The following is a 20,024-nucleotide window of genomic DNA, read 5'->3' on the forward strand; positions in this document are numbered from 1 at the left end:
GCAAGAAGTCTGACCACACATTTGAAAGAAAAGATTTGGTGCTCAACCAAGAGGAAAAAAGAGCACGTTGGGGAAAAAAAACACACTAGAAAAAAAAAAATCACATTAGAAAGAAGTCACAAGGAGGTAACTGTGAAGACCACTAGAGTAACCTCTTAAAGGGAATGTGAAGTCCCCATCTCCTGAAATTTTCATATTAGTATTTGATGTGTTTCTGGAAGGGATTCTTTAGATCAGCATAAGCTCCATTCCTCCCAAACTTCATCCACCTCTTCATCACTGCCTTCCTTATGGAGACTGTTCTTGCAGCCTGAGGGATAAATCCTGCAGGATGCCAAGTCCCAGACTAGCAGGATGCTAAGCACTGCAAGCACACAAGTGCTCCCAGCAAGGCCAGTATTCACATACCTACAACTCAGCACATCCTAAAGCCCTTTGTGGGATCAAGGCCAAGAGGCTCATGCTTTCACAAGGTTCAGTTCATTAAAAAAAATAATAATCCAACCTGGATCTGATTAAAGAATCCAGTTTTGGTCCAGAGGAGGCCACTACTTATTTGCAGTAGTGTAGTAAACTGCCTTTGCATGTCTGAATGAGTAAGCAACACCACACACTGGTTTGTGGCCAACAGAGAAGATAGGGGATGAACCAAAGAAGAGCCTGATTTTTACTATTTTCCCTTTACCCCTGGGTTACTGGGAGTCCAGATCTTTGGCCATTTTCCACACTGCAAGCATCCACCCTCTCCGCAAGCAGCTCAGCCGTGGAGTCGTGGGGAGGCAGCTGCAGCCACACTATCGATAGAGGGGTCAGGCAACAACATCGGGAACATTTCAACAACCCGTCACTGTCAATCTGAACTTTCCTTCTGACAAGACTCAAATGGGAACCATCTTTCCACCTGAGAGAAACGTCACACTCTGACCCAGCCTTATTTCAACGCTCCAGCTCCTCTAGAGACTGACACTGAGCATTTCCCCTCCTTGAAGCGGGCACCTGTGACCCACCAACGCCCATGCAGAAGCAAAGTGCAGTGCTTGTCCACTGACAGAGGCTTATTCCCCCAGCCTTGCTCTTTGTTAGGACCATGTCTACTATGGCTTACCCCTGGCAGAAAGAAGAGGGTATTGATGATAAGAGGGAAAAGGAAGCATAAGCTTCATCGGGAATTGGCTCTGCAAGGACAGAAAGCCATGAACAAGCGTGCCAGCACCCTGAGACACACTGTCACCCTGTGCTCAGGTGCAGGAAGGGTGGTGGTGGGGAGCAGGACACTGCATGCAAGGATAGGATGCTTAGGGCAATGAAGGGAAGCAATGTGAGACACCCTCACCTCCTGGAATGTGCAGGACTGAGGCTTGTCAGCAGCACCTGCAGAAAGGTACCATCAAGGAGAATCACAGGCAGTCCTTCAGATGCCCTGGCCTTTAACAGGACTTAAAGGGTGGGATTAAGTGTAGCTATGTCAGATGCAGGCTTGTAGCCAGAGCTCTTCAGCTCTGTTCCTGCCACAGTTCATGGGGGACAAGATGTCTCCAGAGCACAATCCTTTCCCCCCACAAAGGCATGTCTCTAAGGTACGTGAGATGAGCTGCTTCTGAAGATCTCTACCTCTGGGATTCAGGTCTGCTTGACCCCACCCAAGCCCTTAACCCAGTGAGGGCTTTGACTGATAAGGATAGGTTCCTAAACTGGGATGGGGCTGCCGGGTGGGGAAGATAAAACTGTTGATTCTGCAGCACAAAAAGCAGCAGCTGATGGGGACACAATTCGCCTCTGTGGTCCCATAGCAGCTCCCCAACAACGGGCATGGCAGGGCTGCAGCCTGCTGCGTCCTCTTTGGGGTCTTGGCTCTGAGGAAGGAGGAAAAGGTGGCTTACTTGGATCAGGGGCTCCATGAAGCAGGAGGAAGCTCAATGTTGAAACACAGCTCAAATGCCTCTGGTGCATTTTTGGTCCCCTCTCTGGATGGGCCATGGGCTGGAAGCCAGGAGACTTGGTTTTCATCCCCATGTCACCCACTGAGGAACCATCAAAACCCCATTAAATCACTTTACTTCTATTACTCCCCTGACTCTGATCTGAGTCAAGACCTTGAAGCGTTAGTGTGACACCACCGGCATTAACCCGTTTTGCAGGCTCTCACTGTGATTTGCAGGTCTCAACAGCCCAGGCCACCTGCAAAATACCTCTGTGATGACAAATTCAGCCCTGGAGTGACACTGACCTGCAGCAAGTCTGAGCACTATAGGGGCATCCTAAAGCCACAGGTGGGTTATGTTTTTAAGACAAAGCGTATCATCTGCTGTGGGGCCAGAGGAGGGGACAGGGATTGGATGGGGGCAATGGGGACCGCTGCATCAGAGACAGGGGGAAGAGGAGGAGGAGAAGAGTTTGCTGTCATGGCAATGCAGCCTGAGGATCCCCCAGGCATGGAGACACAGTGATGCAAAGGTGGACATGAGGATGCATCTAGCAGGTAGGGAAGGAGCAGGTGAGAAACAACTCCAGCATACCCCTAGGACCCTTTTTGGAAGTGAACTTCCAGTGTGTGGGAAAGTTTCCTGCACCTCGTGATCAGGTTTAGCTTCCCTCAACGCCAGAGGTGACTGTGCAATTCCCTTTTCAACCTCCCGCCCTGAAATCCTTCAGGAAAGCCCTGCAAATAAAAATCCTACATCCACGCATGTGGCAGCAGCAGAATCAGGCCCATCACTCCTTTCCAGACAACTGCAGAATGGTGTAAAAACACAGAACATTGTAAAAACCAATAACCTTTGAAGCACACCCTCTGAGTAATTACCCCATTCCCATCTAATGACTTAAAGATGTTATAGTCCCCTCTGATTTGGCAACAACAAAGATTTCGACCTTATTAAAACCAGCCCGTCAGGAAACGACATGTCATCCTTTAAAAAAAGAAAAAAATAAAGGAAAAAAAGAGGAAAAAAAAGAAATTAAATTCTTTAAAAATCCCTGTGAACAATAATTCAAGATACTGTAGCTGAAGACCCATGATTTGTTGTAGAGCATCTGGGTGGTCCCGAGGCAGGAGATGACAACATTAGCTCTTTCCTTTGCCCTTCTAAGAAATGCTTTGATGATTCTCTAATATACTAAGAATATCCCCCTGTGATGCTGCACTGGGACGAGGCAATCACAGAGCTCGGATAATGGATCCCAGTTTTACCCAGGGCCTGGCCCTTGCTGAGAGAGGATAGCTCAGGGCCCTTTGTTTCACCAATTCTGCACAGACATCTGAGCCAGGATGTGTTCATGATAGTCTAAATAGTGATGTGGGCTCAAAAACATCCACAAACTCACCCCCACCCACTGCACACATCTGGTTGTGTACCTGATTTGTAAGCATAATTAAAGCACTCATCACTGTGGCTCTAATAACCAAGGACTTGTTTCCCTGGTCCTTGGACAGATAATGATTGCAGTTTTTACAGCCAAAGTAAGCAAGAACATCAAGGGTGCATACACAGATGGGCTTAGTATTGTAAAAATCTTGCCACTGATGCAACCTGTGAAGATTTTTGGGCAACCTGATGATATACAACACGTAGAGCGCATTTGATGGTGCTGCAATCAGGTGGTTTTGAACCAAATCCCAAGCATGACCAGAATCTCTCTCTTTTGTCTGTATTTTGCAAACCGCCTGCTCTCACCAATACAACTCCACAGGCAAAAGAGTTTGCATTTTTGGGGTCGTCAAAATCATAATCCATATTTTATGTCTTGGGTTCAACCTTTCAATTAATTAGAACCAGAATGACTTGGGCTGCCCTCTCCTAGGTGCACTCAAGTGTTTGTTTGGCATTGTGTGGGCCCTATGGCTCAAATATTTTTTGCAGATGCACAGAATTAACCATGCATGTTTAGATGTGCTTGGGGAACACATACATTCATGGTGATGTATATATTTGACCTTGTCACTTTCTTGTTAAACACTGTAAAAGATATCGACTTTCCCCTACAGATTTTAAAAAGATTTAGAAGGGGCAGTAGTGGGGAAATACCTAAAACATCCTTTCAAATTAAGTATTTTCTCCAAGACTGTTCTCTAGGACACACAATTATTTCAGCTAAGAAGATGCCTGTGCAATGTATTAAGGAACAGAACGAACAACCAAAATATAAACTGGCTTAAATGGATGTCCAATATACTGCATTTTTCCATTTGATTTTAATTTTCTTTTTCCTTCTCCCTGTTCTTTTTCCATCTCCGAGTAACAGTTTTTCTCTCTGCTTACCCTGTATCGCATTTTTCTCTCTAATTCACTGGGCTCACTTTCCTGCTCACCGCTTGTATTTTTCCAGAGTCTCTCTTAGTAAGAATAATTAAGGTTGGGTTAGATCTTTGAACCTGTTATTTGGAGCAGTATTGAATTCAAGCTTGTTCCACTAAACAAAAGCACTGGCTTCTTTTTCTTTCCAACAGACTCACTCTGAAAATAAAAAAAGGGTTCACAGAGCATATCTACCAGGCAGAAATGCCAAGGACATTAAATTGCTGCATTGCCCACACGGCTTGGGTTCCTCCTGCTGCTTGCAAAGCAACTACAGCGATACCAGCCACAGCACGAACACTTCCAAACCCTCTGAAAGCCCAGTGATGCCACCGATGGCTCATAAAATGCTGCTTGCTGGGCTGCAGAGCTGGAAAGGCTGCAAAACCTTTCCCTGCCAGGCATCATAACCAGGACCCTACAGCATCTCTGCAGAACTGAGCTTTTATGAGCATGGTCCACACCACGTCTCTCCACGGCTGTGCTACGTGAGGCATCCCTGACACCCAGCAGCTCACAAGCAACAAATAGGCTTGGCTCCTTTGCCTTCCAGAGCAGTGGGCTCCAGGCCCAGGTATAATGCTTACTTTGTTCAGTTAAGTGATTCAGGAATTGTAAAGAGATCTGAGTGAAATCGAAATTCTGCCTGGCATTTTCATAATTGCAGGAACCCGGCTCTTATAGCATTAAAACCATATGAATTTAAATAAATCCTACTTCTCCTTCGTCCCAGTCAGTAACTGGACTTAGACCACAGCTGCCCTTTGAGTTCCTGCTGGGTTTCAGGAGACAGCCCAGCCCGCGCTGCCGGGACCATCAGGGAATCAAATTTCCTCCCCTCTTATGAACTAACTGCCCACCAGAACAGTAATGTTGTCTTCCTCCCTGTCATACTTTTCTCCACTTAAATTCACAGGGCACGAGCCTCACTAGTCAGAAGGGAACCAGAAATAAATCCCATATCCCTTATCCTTTTCCTCTGGGCCAGCATTGACAGTGTTCTGTGTCTGCATTTCCACTGAATTTTAAAGCCATTTCTTTTTCTTTATGATAACTCAAGTGTTTTCAATAGAAGATGAAGTTTTTTTAGATTTTATGGATTTTATGCAGCTCTGCTAAGCCTGGAGATTTACAGTGAGGAACAGCAGGTTTGCAATCTTTTGGGGCTTGACCACTGATAGGTGTGAAGGTCACTCAAATATATATAATAAATCCAACTTCAGGTTGCAGTGTTTGAGATGTTCTGTGCTGGTTTTTACATGGTAAGTGACCTCTTCACCACGTCTGCACAGCACTGGGGCAGAGAGGCAGACAGCCCTTAACACAGCAAGTGGTGTCCTTTCAGAGGTCTGTCCTGGTTTTTAGCTGAAATAGAGATGGGTTTCTTATCCTTGCCCCAAATCCTCTCCCCTATCCCCTGGGGGTGAGGGTGAAGTGGGTGAACAGCTGTGTTGGCTGCTAGCCAAGGGCTAGCCCAGTGAAACTATCACAAGGTCCCACCTTCAACCCAAACCCAGCTTTTGACATGACTATTAACTTTTCTCCCTGTTGGATGCAGTGCAAGGAGCAGCCATCCTGATCCCAGCACCTCCAAATCTCATGTAGATGGGGGTCCAACCTCTCTACAGGGCTGACGCTGGCTGTACCATTGTGGAATCTAGGGAGCAATTCAGTTCTCTCTGAAGAAGATGGAAACAGACTCATTTTGGCAGCCAAATGGTGCTGTAAATTAGGAGTCTGGATGTGGAGCTGGCCACCACCCTCCTCAATAGGGGAAACACATTCGCTGAAGGAAAAACCTCTGTATCAAGAATTGAAATTTAGGGAGTGCAGGTGCTTCACTCCGCACTTCTGCATTTAAGGAATCCAGCTCATCCTGAGTATGAGCCCCCTCAGCACTTCTTGCAGCATCTGCAACTGCAGTCAGCCTTGGGAGTTTAACACAAACTCTTCACCCACCACAAACAGCAGGGTAAAAGTGCTACTGTGTATTGAATTGTCTCTGCCTGTTAAACCAGACAACTTATTTTTCAGCTGAGTGAACGTAAAGAGTTTTGCGGAGCTTTGTTAAAGCACATTTCAGATTTAGAGGAGTTCCCTTTACCTGAGGATACCCAGTGCATTTTCCCTTCTTACCTGTTTGACAGGAGCCAGAAATACGGTTTTATTTTTGTGTGTGTGATAGACAATACACCATGAGGAGTCATAGTTAGAGGCTCCAAGGAGCCAATCCTCAGAACATCTGGCTAGTGAAAGCCCTGGATATGGAAAATATAAATGTCAAGGCTTATATTTATAAATTGGAAGGGCCATGACGACATCTGCTAACAAGCTTTCTTCCAGAACCCATTTGCTGTACATGGTTATTCACAGGCAACAATAAACATGTGCATGGATCACATGCGCGGTCTGCCCTTCCTTTCAGTCACCGAAGGAACACACGCTCCGGTAACACACAAACGCTCTGTTCTCACAACACAGAAATACAAGTGTTTGCAAACCTCACAGCAAAGCTCTTGCATACCAGACCACAGTGGGATACGCTGCTGGAACAGACTAAAAATAGCTGGAGAAAAAGCCCTGCATTAACACAGAAGACAGTCAAACTCACTTAGCGTTAACCCTTTTGGTGGAATAAGCACCCTCCTTTTTTGCCTCGCTCCACAGGAGATGCTTTGTACTATAGGTCCAGTTCTGAAACCTTATTTTTATGATTGAGTAGTTGTGGATGGGAATCCCAAGGCTTAAAGAGAGTCTAAGCTATTCAACCATGATAGTTTAATATTAACATTAAACAAGAAAATAAACTTGCTTCCCCAGTTATACCCACAGACAACTTTTCCCCAGCTTAATGCCAACTGTAAGTGCATTTCTGATGCCTGAGAAAACAACAACAAAAAAATCCAACGTATAAGCATAAAGGTTTTACTAAAAACTCCATTATTGTAGGTGTCTAGATCACAGTTCACAGGACCAAAAGTCAAACCCACATGAATTTGCTACATTAACCCATGTTGGCCATGGGAACTCAAATACAGCTGGGGCAAATGCAGGCTGTCAACACTCTTGGCATTGGCCACTGTCACGGAGACTGCCCATGAGATTGCCAAATTGTTAAGAGAAGGAGAAGAATAATCTGAAAGAACCTGGACTGCTTTGTGATGCCCACAAATTTAGCAAAGAATAAATGGAGCCAATGTCCAGTCGGCAGCATTCTTGGCCACACAATGCATCTGTGTGGAAATGGTAGGAAAAGCAAAGATGGTGAAATAACATGGAGGAGACCTACCTCATGGTTAAAAAATATGAAGATGCTTAGCTATGCTTCCTGCTTCTTGCAGTCTTCAGTAATACCAGATGACAAAGACATGCTAGCTACAAGTAAGACATGCTCCCATCAAAAAGAAGTTCTGTTGAAGCCTGTAGGTTCCCAAAGCCCACACTTCCACGGGCATAGACTGACTGCAAAGTGAAGTGCAGTGTTTGTAGGATCACTGCCTCCTGTGAGATGAGCCCAGAGAGGTGGAGGTGGATGTAGAGGTCTGGAGATGAAGACAGAGATGCTGGAGGGGTCCTTTTCTACTCCTTGCTCCAGGGCCCATGCCAAGCACCCACAGCCAAAGTTGAAAGGGCAGGTGGAAAGAGTACCGGAGAAAATTTCAGCAGAAAATGGAGAACCATGGAACTGAAAAGTTAACAGGTTCTCCAAGCTCAAGAGGAGTCCTGGCACGGGTGAGGTAATGAGACTGTGCTGGCTGAGAAACAGCAGAACAAGTGGGGATGTGCATCATGGAGGAAGAGATTATCATAACTCAGCAGTTGCTCCTTCTTGAAATTGAATCCTAAGCAAACATTTTGTTTAGGTTGCATCAGACAGATCTTCGGTGAGTGCTTTAGCAAAGCTAGCAATGGCAGGGCTAAGTTAGAAGTACACCAAACCAGGGCAGATATAAATATCTAATATAGACTATTTTTACTCAACACATCCCAAATTAAAAGTAGAAAACAAGAAAGGAAAAGAAAGTTCTTAATAGGTTCCATAAAACATCTTGCATTGTATTTGAATTTTAATCAGTATTGAAATGCTCTTGGATATCCAGTGCCGAAAAATACCTCACTGTTCAAAAATCCTAGCTTTTGTGTGCTCCAATTTTGTTACTTGCTCGCCTTCAAAAATATGGCTTTAATATTTGTGATGGATTTAAATTTCATGAAAATAAAATACCTAATGCATTACCAATAAAGAATTTAGCTTCATGAAAGCAAACTGAAATCTATATACAAATTATCTCTCTGTTTCCAAGAGACTTCTGTGTTCCTTATCTGTAATGATTTTATTTTCAGGTATTTATAGCTTTCATTAAAATAGGGTATGCATACTGCTTCATATTAATTCATACTGGTAGTGAGACACTTAAGCAATAGTGAAAGTAGATATGCAAGGCTTCTGCTTATTTCTTTTCTAAATTTATCTGTATTTGTTTCATCATACAGTAGCAGCATGGGATAGAGAACAGAGTAAAACATACAGAGCTTTCTGTGTGTCTAGCAGGTGAAAGTGTGGCTGCACATCTTTTCATCCCCATCTGGAGGATAACAAATTAACTCTTTGACTTTACAAGGGGAAAGCAGTTATCACTCACGGGTAGCTGACAGGGAGGGTCTATTAGCATGGAGATGCTGGAGTTATGGACATGAACATCAGGACTTCCCGTCTGTTACTGCCATGCACAAGAGCTGTGTGCTGAGTGCAGGTTTCACAGCTTTAATTAATAATTTCTGTGCACTCTAACCAACCTGATAATCCAAGAAGCCTCAATAAAAACCACCCAGGGAGGGAGGATATGTCATCACTTTATCATATGTTACAGTCAGGAGATTTACCTGTTATTTATACTGCTCTGAGTTATACCATGCTGTTATTTTAGTTCCACTGGAGAGCTGGTGTACTTGGGGTTGTGTGAAGGGCAGGATGAGAGAGTTGCCAGCATCACTGCTTGTTTAAAACATGCATCAAGACACCTGCCCATCTTAAAGGTGGATCAAATGGAAACACCAAGAAACTAAGAAGAGGAAAATGCACTATTCCCCACACTTTGTTCTCTGCTCAGGAGGAGCTGAGGACCCCTTTGCTGAAGCAAGACTGCGTGTTTGAGAGAGGCATGCAGTGTGGGGAGACAGAAGGACCAACTGATGCACTGTTTCACTACCCAAAATGTCTTCTTCTGGCCACTGTATATCCACCAGAGTTCATAAAATCTGGGTGAACAAAGAGCAGATTTTAGGGCAGTTCAAGATACAAAGGTTCAGCTTCCACCAAGGAACTGGGAGGGAGCATTTGTCCAGGTGGTGTTTCAAGACCACTCAATGTGACAGAAGGGTCTTGTACCTGAGCTGTCAAACCATGAGATTTTTCTGATGAGTAGATATTTGTATGCCATGCCCTGGAGACTGGGTGCAGTCACTGATAGGGAATGTGATCATGAAAGTTTCCCCGAGAAGGAAATCTTGCCAGGAGAACAGGGAAGGAAATGGTAGACAGAAGTGCTGGAAGAAAGCCAAGGGGCCACACAACACAGGTAAGCTCCAAACAGCAATGAGATGTGACAGGGGAGGGAAGGTGAGACTCCAGCACAGCTATGCTCCCACTATCCCTGTCTGCTGGAGCGGTCCCTTTGGGAGACATGTTCACTATAACAAGTTAGAAAGGTCCTGAAGCTGCATCCTCATCCTTGTCTGGACACAGGGCAATTAAATGCAATGGTGGCAACAGCTCACCCTGCTGCACAGAGACAGGCTGGAGGAGGAGATCCCCCCTCCCCATGAGCATCAGTAGGCATGCACTCCCCGAGCAGTATCCTTACCAGGGAGGCGGATAGAGTAATTTAAACAAACAAGGCCCCAGTGATGGAAGTTTCAAGCTCAAAGCTACCATATGGAGGGAAATCATCTGACCACAATTTACCTGTTAGACTTCAAAAGTGTCTAGGTCTCCCCTAAAGAAAAGCAGCCTTTTCTTTAATGAAGTTAAGTACTGTATTTCAGCACTGTGTGTTGTGAAAAGGAAGCAATTTGGGTTCATTTACTGAAATTTACCCTTCAGATGCAGTTAAATGAAATTAAAAGTTTGTCTGAGTTGACAGAGTTCTGTTTTCCATCACTGCATTGTCTTGAAAGAAACGATAACAGGCTAAGTGCTTAAATTCCATCCAAACTGATAAGGTTCACTCTGTACAGGCACACTTAGTGCAGTTTATTACACATTGTCTCTCTTCATCCATCACTGCTATAACTTTCCCCCCCCCCCCTAAAATAACTGCTGCTTCAAAAAAAAAAAAGATATTTGTGATGTTATTGCATTCATTTGGGGTTGAATAGTCAGCACTGCACTATCAGAGAAATGTCCTTTCCAATTACAGGGGGAATTAATTTCATTTCCTACTAATGACAGGTATTGCAGGGCAGAGTTTACATCTGGGACAAGAATTTATTTTTTTCTCTTCTGATAACAATTCTTTTCCTTTAATTTCTTTCACGTGCAAGTGAAGCAGCTGTGTACCCTCAGTGTCTCGCCAAACACCACCTTCACCCCGATCTCTTCCTCGACAGTGGGAATGAACCTCTGAATTTGCCCATTACATCCTCTCTAATTCTTTCTTCCCACCACTGTATTTCTCTCTTTCACATCCCCCAGCTGCCATCGCTCCTTCCAAACCTCACACCTTCTGAAACACCCTCCCAGTTAATAACTCCCCTCTCTCCCTTTTCCCAGGAGCTTTCCTCCTGCCCTGCTTCAGAGTCCCAGGAGCTATAATGATCCCTGCCCCCAGCTGGGAAGAAGTTCTCTGTTCTCTTGGGCTGGTTTTGTTTGCAACCTTAAACCATTTGCCCACTAGAACAAAGGTGCGATCCTGATCAGGTCTTCATTGACTACTCTGAAACATCACAGACATTTCTCTACTCTTCCAATTAACTGAGCAGCTCATCATGAAAAGCCAGTGAATGTTCTGTAATTAATTATTTCTATTACAAGGGGAAGCTTAGCTAACACAGTGTCAACAGGAACAGTAACACACACTCTGTAAGCCAAACTGCAGCCTTCCAGCCCAAGGGTTTTGCCTCCCCTCCCTGCTGCCCGAGCTGGCTTTTGGCTACAGGACCTAGCTAGGGTTTAAGTTTTGTCTAAGTTCAAATTCCTCCCAAAGACAGACTTCAAATCTGCACATTTCTGCAAAATAAAGTAGTTAAAGAAAAAATCCCGCTACTTGAAATCTCCATTTAATTTTGATTCTTGACAATTTCAAACACAAACTGCAGCCAGGCAAGACTTTTTCATTTTGTTTAGACTTTGGGGGAAGGAGGCAGAAGAGAGAGGAAACCACACATTTCATCAGCATTTTTTATTTTTTAATAGCCTTCAGTGTAGCTGATTACCCAGGAGATCAGCAAATCTTAGCTCTGTCAAAGACAGGGAGAAGACAGAGCAGAAGCCTTCTCATCCTTCACAGCAGTACTAACCCTCCAACACACAAATCTAAACACCGTCCACTCAGGGGTGCCAACTCAAATGCCTCAGCTGCTAAGACAGAACAAAAAGGAAAGCACAATCTCCAAGGTATAACTGAAAGTAAATACTAATAATGATGTGTGACATTAAAGGATGACTCATTTTTCAAGAGGCCATTTCAGATTTCAGCTATAACCTCAGATCAGTCCCGAATGATGGTGTGAGCTGAAGTCTTAGTGGAACCATTAATTATGGATTTCCTGGTTTTTATAGGTTGGAGTCAGACCTTTGATGTTCCTTTAAGATTGTTCTCCCGTGTTCATTTCCTTTGTTTCTGTGTTGGTAGCTTAAAAAAACACCCCAAGATTTCCATGGAAGGGTACAAGATAGCCTAGAAATGCATAGTCCATAAAAGCCCTGCAATTCATGGCTCATAAAGCCCTCTAATCCATGGTCAATAAAGCTTTTGAAAAGAGCTGTATGAACCACAGTCATTTCACAGTTCAATGAGGTTCATGCAAGAATCAATAATCTGGTTTAAATTCGCCTGGATTTGTCTTCCACCTGTATATTTCTCTTTGACTTTTCAGGTTGAAAGGCAGCTCAAATTGCTGAATTCTGGAGACCTCGCATGCAAACAATGAGCTTTATGTAGCTTTCACCCAAAAGCTGTGACAATGACCTAAATCCCTCTACTTTGTCTCAAAGGTGAACAAGTCAAGTCTCAGGTGACAACAGGTGAGTTAGAAAACTCAAACTAGAAGAAGTACCATTTGGAATTATGGGGCCATACCTCAAGGTAATACTATATGCAGAGATCTCAGTCCATATAGAACATGGGGGGCTCCTATTTAAATATATGCAAATGCAGAATGGATCTATGGGACAGTCCAGAGTGTGAACTTCTAGTACACTGATTATCCTCCAAAAATGAGTGCTAGTAGTCTCATTGTTGAGTGCTGGTGAACCTTATTGAGGCAACGCAATATAAGCTTACATGCTTCTCTCCTGCACAGATAACACTCCATAACCCGTGTTATTAGCCATCCTAGCTGTTTCCTCCCAAGAATGATTATGCTATGAAGTCTGGTGACAGGCACACATTTCTGCTCTTTTCTTGCCAATCAGAAAGGAACCAGTTAGAGAGAACTCACTGTTTATTGCCTTGTGCAAGGTCCAGCTTGCAATTAATGCTGATGAAACCCAACTGCCAAAAGCACAATATGCAGCAGCTGGTTTATGAAAGTTGAGACCCTATCCAGTTTATGGGGAAACCAGAGCTGGTTGTGAGTCTCTGATTTAGCTGAACAGTTTGTATTTTTTGTTTTGTTTTGTTTCCAGGAAAACACCAGAAGTTACTCCAGAACTGTAGAAGCACTAAAACCATCTGAAAGCACTAAGGCAGACTTCCCTTCTTCCAGCCTTTCCTCATTTCTAGGGCTGTGATGTCCCACTAATATCTCCCTGGGATCTTTCAGCAAGGCTGGCGACACACAGAGCCTGGTTCATCACCAGCGTGGTGGGAGCGGAAACTTATGTTTCCTTATCCCAATCTCCATCCTTATGAAATGGAAGTAGAGGGATAAAAGGTTTTGATTCAGATGAAATCTCAGAGGAGCACAGAGCAAATATTTTAACTCTAACCTGGGGAACTACCCTTTTAAATGCTTTTCCTAGGAATGTTTCTTACTGAAATAAAAACAGCAAAAGGCACAAAAGTCTGCCCAAGCTATGCAAGCACCACTGCTTTAAGCCCGCAGCTGCACACTTCCACAGCCAGATCAGGCCCAATATCCAATATCCTTTCTGGATAGATATGATGGGGACTGGAGGATTGTGCCTAACTGCCAGGCTCCTATCAGATCTATTTAAGTCTTGTATGACATGACACATATGGTAGGCTGGACCAGACACCCTTGTGAAATGCTGGGACATTGTGGGACACCACAACTCAGCGGCCTCCAGGCAGAAGAAAGATAGAAAAGGCCCTTGTCCTCGAGGCAGTCAACTATGTTGAACCAAATGCCTCTTAGTTCATGCTTAAACATCCTCTGTGGAGAGGATCCAACCACTGAACACACTTTGAGAACAAAACACATGAATCCTTCTTACCAAGGCTGACTTTAACCTCAGAAATAGCCTTGCTATGTTAAGATTAATATGCATCACCTTGATAACAACCTTTACAACACTCACCCTGAGAATACACATTTTTTTAAAAAATGCTCCATTAAAAAGAATGAATAAAAAAAAAAAAAATCCCAAAACATAAATATGTGGAGTTTTTTCCTTAGCAAAGGGAGAAGCCTCTGAGAGAGACTGACTCATTTTATTTGCAAGGAATTGCTATGAAAATGGGAATAAGAGCAATGCTCAAAGACAATCATTACATGTATAGGCAAGCAGCCAGTTCCCAACAGATTATTTCATTCCTTTTACTTGTTAGGAGATCTATAAACTTTGTGGCTGTTTATCTGACCATGACGTGGGCTGGATAAAGGCACTAAGAGCTTTCCCAGTTTTAGAGGTGGGAGAATAAATTGCCCAGGAATCCTAAAAGCACACATCAAGAAACTTTGGTAAAACATGAAGGCTCTTATTCAAACACTGAATGGGAGTTTTTAACCTCACACCAAGATTGGAACGGCCATGGGAATGTGCCTACCTCCATTCTCTTCACATAGAGGCCTTAGTTAGGTAATTGATTTTGCCTCAGTTTGCTGGTTTCAGTGTAGTCTGAGATGTTAAAACATTTCAGCCCCAGAACACAGTTAAGAAGATTGAAAGTCAGATATGTCAGAACATTAAAAACTCACAGAAATATTCTGCCTGGTTGGAAAATGGGTGAGCCTTTTTGCTGAAAACTGACAGTAAATATTGGAAAATAATTATTGGAAGGAAGAGGGCAAACAGAATATTTTCCATTGTAATTTTTTTTCTGTTTTCACTCTGAAAAGTCCTTGTTTCTGTATGTTTTAAATATTCTAAGCATTAGCTTTTTTTTCCTCTTTTAGATCAAATGTGCCCATGAGCCTTCCTCCTTCATTAGGCTCCAAGAACATCACCTCACTCCCTGTCTCTCCCATTTAGCCTTTCTCCAACCCTCTGTATGGTCTAATCAACAAGAGCTGGGATCTATAAAGAGCAACTAGTTAGGAGAGAGCAGAAAGAGGATAAAAGTTATGACTCACCTGTCTTCTATCCGAACCCAGAGGTCATTGAACTGCCTCTGGCGATGGTGTTTGGGCTGCTTCTTGTGCCATTTCTTCTGCCTGCCAAACTCTTCCAGTTGGCTGATGCTATCTGGCAAGAGGAGGTGAGGAGACAGGCTGTCTTCTTCGTCCATCTGCAGGGGCTTCAGGGAAGGAGATGCCAGTGGAACCTGCTCAGAAAGCTGGACAGTGGGCGGGGCTGTTGCTGACGATCCTTCCAAGGCTGGGCTTGTCTTTGTCATCCTTGAGCTGCAAACCACAACATTGAGACATTTGATGAATAAGCGAGGGATTGTGCTAAGAAAAAGTGAAAGCAGAGGCTGGGTACACCTACTGCTAAGAAGGTGTGCAAGGAGAAAGGCTTTTGCTCTGGGGCAGCAGCTAAGGGCAGCAGTGACATTTCCTAGCAAGCTTTCAAATAAACAATAAACTGAAAAGGGGGAAAGGGCAGTTAATACGCTATTGCTGTTTTCTGGTATTTTAATTACTTCTTATAGGCTTTAGAGCCTGTAGGAGGCATCAACATCACCTCCCTTGCTAGGCAAAGGAAGTTTTCTCTGAGGAAAACAGGTACCTTAACAGAAGCTGATTGTAAACTAAGTCGATAACACTCGTTCCTTTTTTTTTTTTTTTTCCCCAACTTTAAATATCATCTGAAGAAAACAAAGTCATTGTTTGGACAGGGAAGCCCAGACTGATGACAGAAGTGTGGTCTAATAGCTAGGCTGCTGGGATGGGATATGTGAGACCTGAACTCTAGCAGTTTTTGTATAATGAAGAAATGAAGCAAAAAAAGGGGGTAAATGACCTGTCCAAAGCCACTTAGAAACAATATTGCCATAGCTCTTTACTCCTGTTTGAAATACTACCACCTCTTGCATCTGACTGGAACTATGCAGAAAAAGGCACTTTATTGTTTTCATCTTCTAGAATTTCACTAATTTTAGAAAAAAGTCAATACAAGCTGTCTCCTTTGATATGCAGTCATATGAACTTATATTTGTGAGCTAAGATATCTGAACCAAAAATCTAATAAACCAGTACTGAAACAAAGTGATTTCATCCCCCACCCCAACATCAGTAGAAGTTCCTCTTCGGTATTAATTGCAAGAGAGGAAGTTTTTCTGTCTCTGGGATGGCCCAATGAGTTGTAGGTACTGCAAATGGAAAAGAATTAATAGGCAATATGAAGCTGTGGTCTACAGAACTATTTCTATTACATGGATGCTATGACTTTTATGACAGAAACAATTAAAGCCACGTGAAAAGTTTTGCCTCCTGAGTGAAACCAGTAAGACATTTTAATCAAAAAGTAATAAAAAAATCCTAAAGTTCATTGGTGACAATGTACAAAATGTGCTGCAAGTGAAACCACATGTTTCATTAGTGGAACATGTTGTTCTCTTCCAAAACAGTCACATCTACTACTAATCGCAGTTTTTTTCCATTTAGATTTTTTTGAAGTCCATTACAATAACAGTCAAGATGGTCATCTCTATTTTCACTGAACCACGTTTCACCCAAAGGTTCTTCTAATAGCTTGTAATCATTGCTACTATGGGATTCACTGGCAAAAACTACAGTAACTGTGTCACTCGTAGCAAACATTAATGAAGTTCTTCAGAGATCATATGACAGATACAGAAAAGAAAGACACTTATTTAAACTAATTCTAAGATTCTCAAAGGTTGCTCTCAATATATAATAAAAGACACAAGAAAATCCTGTATTCTTCCTCTTTTTCCAAGCATTCAGACTCTCAGTGAGTCCTTTTCAAACTCATTCATACTCACTCCATGCTCTATTTTACATCACAGAGAGATCTGCTGGTTCTAGATTTTTTCCCCATTAAGACTTTCTTTTATGTTTCATATTGAGGATGAGTTTTCAGCAGTGCAGCAATGTTCTTTGAGAGATCTTGGTGCTCTCCAAAGCCTTCAAGACTTCTTAGGGACATAGGCTCATTGCTAAAGCAAAGACAACTCCAGGAGATGAAAGGTTCTCATACGTTTGCATTGGGTGGGTCCTTCAGGCCAGAGCAGACAGCTCTTAATTTTTAACCAACCATGATAGTGGGTCAGTGAAGTATCAACATGCAAATGCAGCCATTTAGCAGCTAGGAAGATAACAGTGTGAACTTGGATATGATGGGTTAGGCAGGTAGGAAGGATCTGGACCAAGCACCTATAAACACCATGTGGGTAACTGCAATGGCCACAGGCAGCAATGGGTGGCAGGAAAGCCCCAGCCTCATTGCCTGCTGCACAAATGCCAAAGCAATGGGAACACAAGCTGGCTGATACTGCCCAAAGACAGTTCATTGTGGTACTGCTGGATGCCTCTGCTCTTCACTGTGTGATGTGAATTCACGAAGGTCTTCCCACAACCCACCCATCCATCTGCACACTGGGGAGAAGAGCACTACCTGGGCCACAAAGCTGTGATGGGCAGAAACATGGTAAGAAGGCAAGAGCACGGAGCAGACGTGAGAGCCCGAAGTAGACAAACAGACCATCACAGCTGAAACTGAACTGTTGCCAACATTTCTATTTCCATTAACTTTTTTCTCCTTGCCACCAAAACTGTGCCTCGTGTTCTGATCTGTCAGTAATCCCCTAAGACACTGAAAGTAGGAGCAGCCCCCACGCCAGCCCACATCTGCCAGCTCAAAGCAGGAGCTGCCATTTGGTTCCTTGAGTGGTCTTGGAGACATCTGAACACATACTTTCCACCTTTTAACACCTACTATTTTGTTACACGTGTTTACCTTGCTCTGAGCTCCTAGTAAACTGGAACCAGTAGAGAGGTGTTTTTATGGGTTGAGATTTTAGAAACCACTTAAGACGACTGGCAGCTCACTTCTTATTAAAATTAATGAGTTTGGGCATCAAAATCCCAGTGGTGGCTTTGAAAGCTTCTAGCTTAATTGTTTCCACTACCATCACATGAGCCACAGGTTGTAAACTCGATATTTCAGAACATTCTTTGGGAAGAGAATAAATAAACACTAAAGAAATGTTAAAATGCTGTAACCTAAAGAGGGTTATAAACTAACCACTTGTACTTTAGAGTTGACGCAGGGGGAATAGCTCCACTGTGGCAACTCTATATTACATTTGGTCAATACTTGTTCCGTTATTCCTGTACTGCTAATAATTTCCCAAGTTCCTAGGAGGGACTGTTGAAGGCTGCACGTTGATGCATGTTTGCTTCTTTCAAAAAAATGAATTTTTTTTTAAACTATTTTAATAAATCTAGAGAACTGTTTGTTTTCAAATCTGATCACCATCCTACAGACATTCATCCAGAAGTAAAATCAAAACTTTTAATCCCACAGAATATGGATATTTAATCCAAATATATTTTAAGAATATTTAAAGATTTTAAGTCAAAGTGAAGTAGACTTCCTGTCAGAAGATAACTTTCCTATTGATTTCTGTAAACATTTTATTAATACAAAGGGCTTGAATTTATTAATATACTGGATTTTTTTTACTGAAAAAAAAAAAAAAAAATGGACAAAAAGCTCCCATCTGCAATAGGATACCTGGACAATAGATCTCCCGATTGTGTGAAGCTTAACTGTTAGATTCAACTGATCATTTAATGGACTATTTTTTGCTTTTCCTTTGCTCTCAGTCTCAATGCACTGTTAGCACAGCTGCACTGTATGAAACTATAGAGATATAATACACTTTTTTTTTTCCCCCACTGCTTCACTACTGCTGAGACAGCTTTTCAAGATACATAGTTATTTCTAGAGCCAGAGAAAAAGCAGGGCTAGTTTTCAGGTTGTGAGGCTGCAGTGCCTCTTCTGAAGAAATAGTGAGAAAGTACCACCCAGATCTCTTGGTCCACACACAGATCTCAGAGATTTTTCATGAATAACTTGATACAACTCCAGGCTTAGAAGTTCCACCCATTTTAAAAATCTGTAACTCCCACACAGGGTGGTCTTTGAGACACTAAAAGTATTTCAGGATCTTAGGTGGGTTTTTCTCATCTCTGACCTTAATTTCCTTCCCTGGGATGCACACTTCTGAAAAACAAGTTCTCTAAAATAACAGACTCCAAATAAGAAAACTTGGGAGTCTCAGCAAATATCCTATATGGCTTGGCCCTAAGGTACAGAAAACAGAGTGAAAACAGGAAAACATTTATTCTTGCTAGTTCTTGAAAACGCTTAATCCAGAGAGACTCCTGTGGTTTTTGTTTCACTTCTGGTGAAATTTGCCACCCTTTTCTAATTCTTTTTAAGAATTAAAAGAACAAAACACACAAGCAGTTTAGGCTGAGCTGTGTGCTCCATTAGGCTGTCTCAGCATTTCTCTCTCTGCCTTGTGGTGTCTATTGTCACTCTGTGCTGGCACTGACAACAGAAAAGTGACTCATCATTGGGATTTGCTATGGTTATTGAGCAGACCTGTTCAGAAAAATGGCATTACCATCATGAAGTCCTGTAATAGCTTCTTTCTATAATTCCTAGGTTTAAAATTGCTCAGGTTCCACTTTCCTTCAACCCCAAGCCACTTGGCAGTCTGGCCATGCCTTTCTCCCAGGCAAGCATCTTCCTACCCCTCACACCAGGTATCCAGTTTCTGCAGCTCAGAGGGCCATGACCATCTCTGGGCTTCACAACCTTCTCTGTAGGGTGAATCAGAGCACCCATGTTTTATTCCTGCTCTGAACAGCCCTTGCGAATAGCCCACCTTTGCCTACCAGTGAAGGCTGTGTGGTGTTAAAACTACACCTTGCACTGCACCTTGTCCCCACCAACAGGGATTTTCCCAACCACCGATTCATTGACAAGTTTCTGAGGGAAGCATCAGGCAGGGCAGACCCCACTAACGCCCCTGCCCACTGACCCTGCCGGAGTAACGTTTGGGGTGAGTCCCACCAAGTCTCCCGTGGACTTCAGCAAAGCCAGGAATTTGCCCTTGCTTTAGCTTATGAGAGGGGACATGCCTTTGCTGACAATACACATCTTCCGCACAACTAAATCATCAATCT

The 20,024-nt window shown here is 43.1% G+C and overlaps 1 protein-coding gene across 1 annotated transcript in view; it reads right to left on the reverse strand.

The window, feature by feature from the left end:
- The window catches only part of LOC104527074 (metalloprotease TIKI2), a 140,850-nt gene that overhangs the window by 6,438 nt on the left and 114,388 nt on the right, over positions 1–20,024 (reverse strand). Inside the window, exon 5 of the mRNA XM_010170691.2 lies at positions 14,994–15,263. Coding sequence (XP_010168993.2) covers positions 14,994–15,263 — 270 coding nt within the window. The remainder of the gene's footprint in view (positions 1–14,993; positions 15,264–20,024) is intronic.

The sequence above is a fragment of the Antrostomus carolinensis genome, unplaced genomic scaffold, assembly GCF_000700745.2.
Source record: "Antrostomus carolinensis isolate BGI_N321 unplaced genomic scaffold, ASM70074v2 scaffold3406, whole genome shotgun sequence".
In the NCBI taxonomy this organism is placed as follows: domain Eukaryota; kingdom Metazoa; phylum Chordata; class Aves; order Caprimulgiformes; family Caprimulgidae; genus Antrostomus; species Antrostomus carolinensis.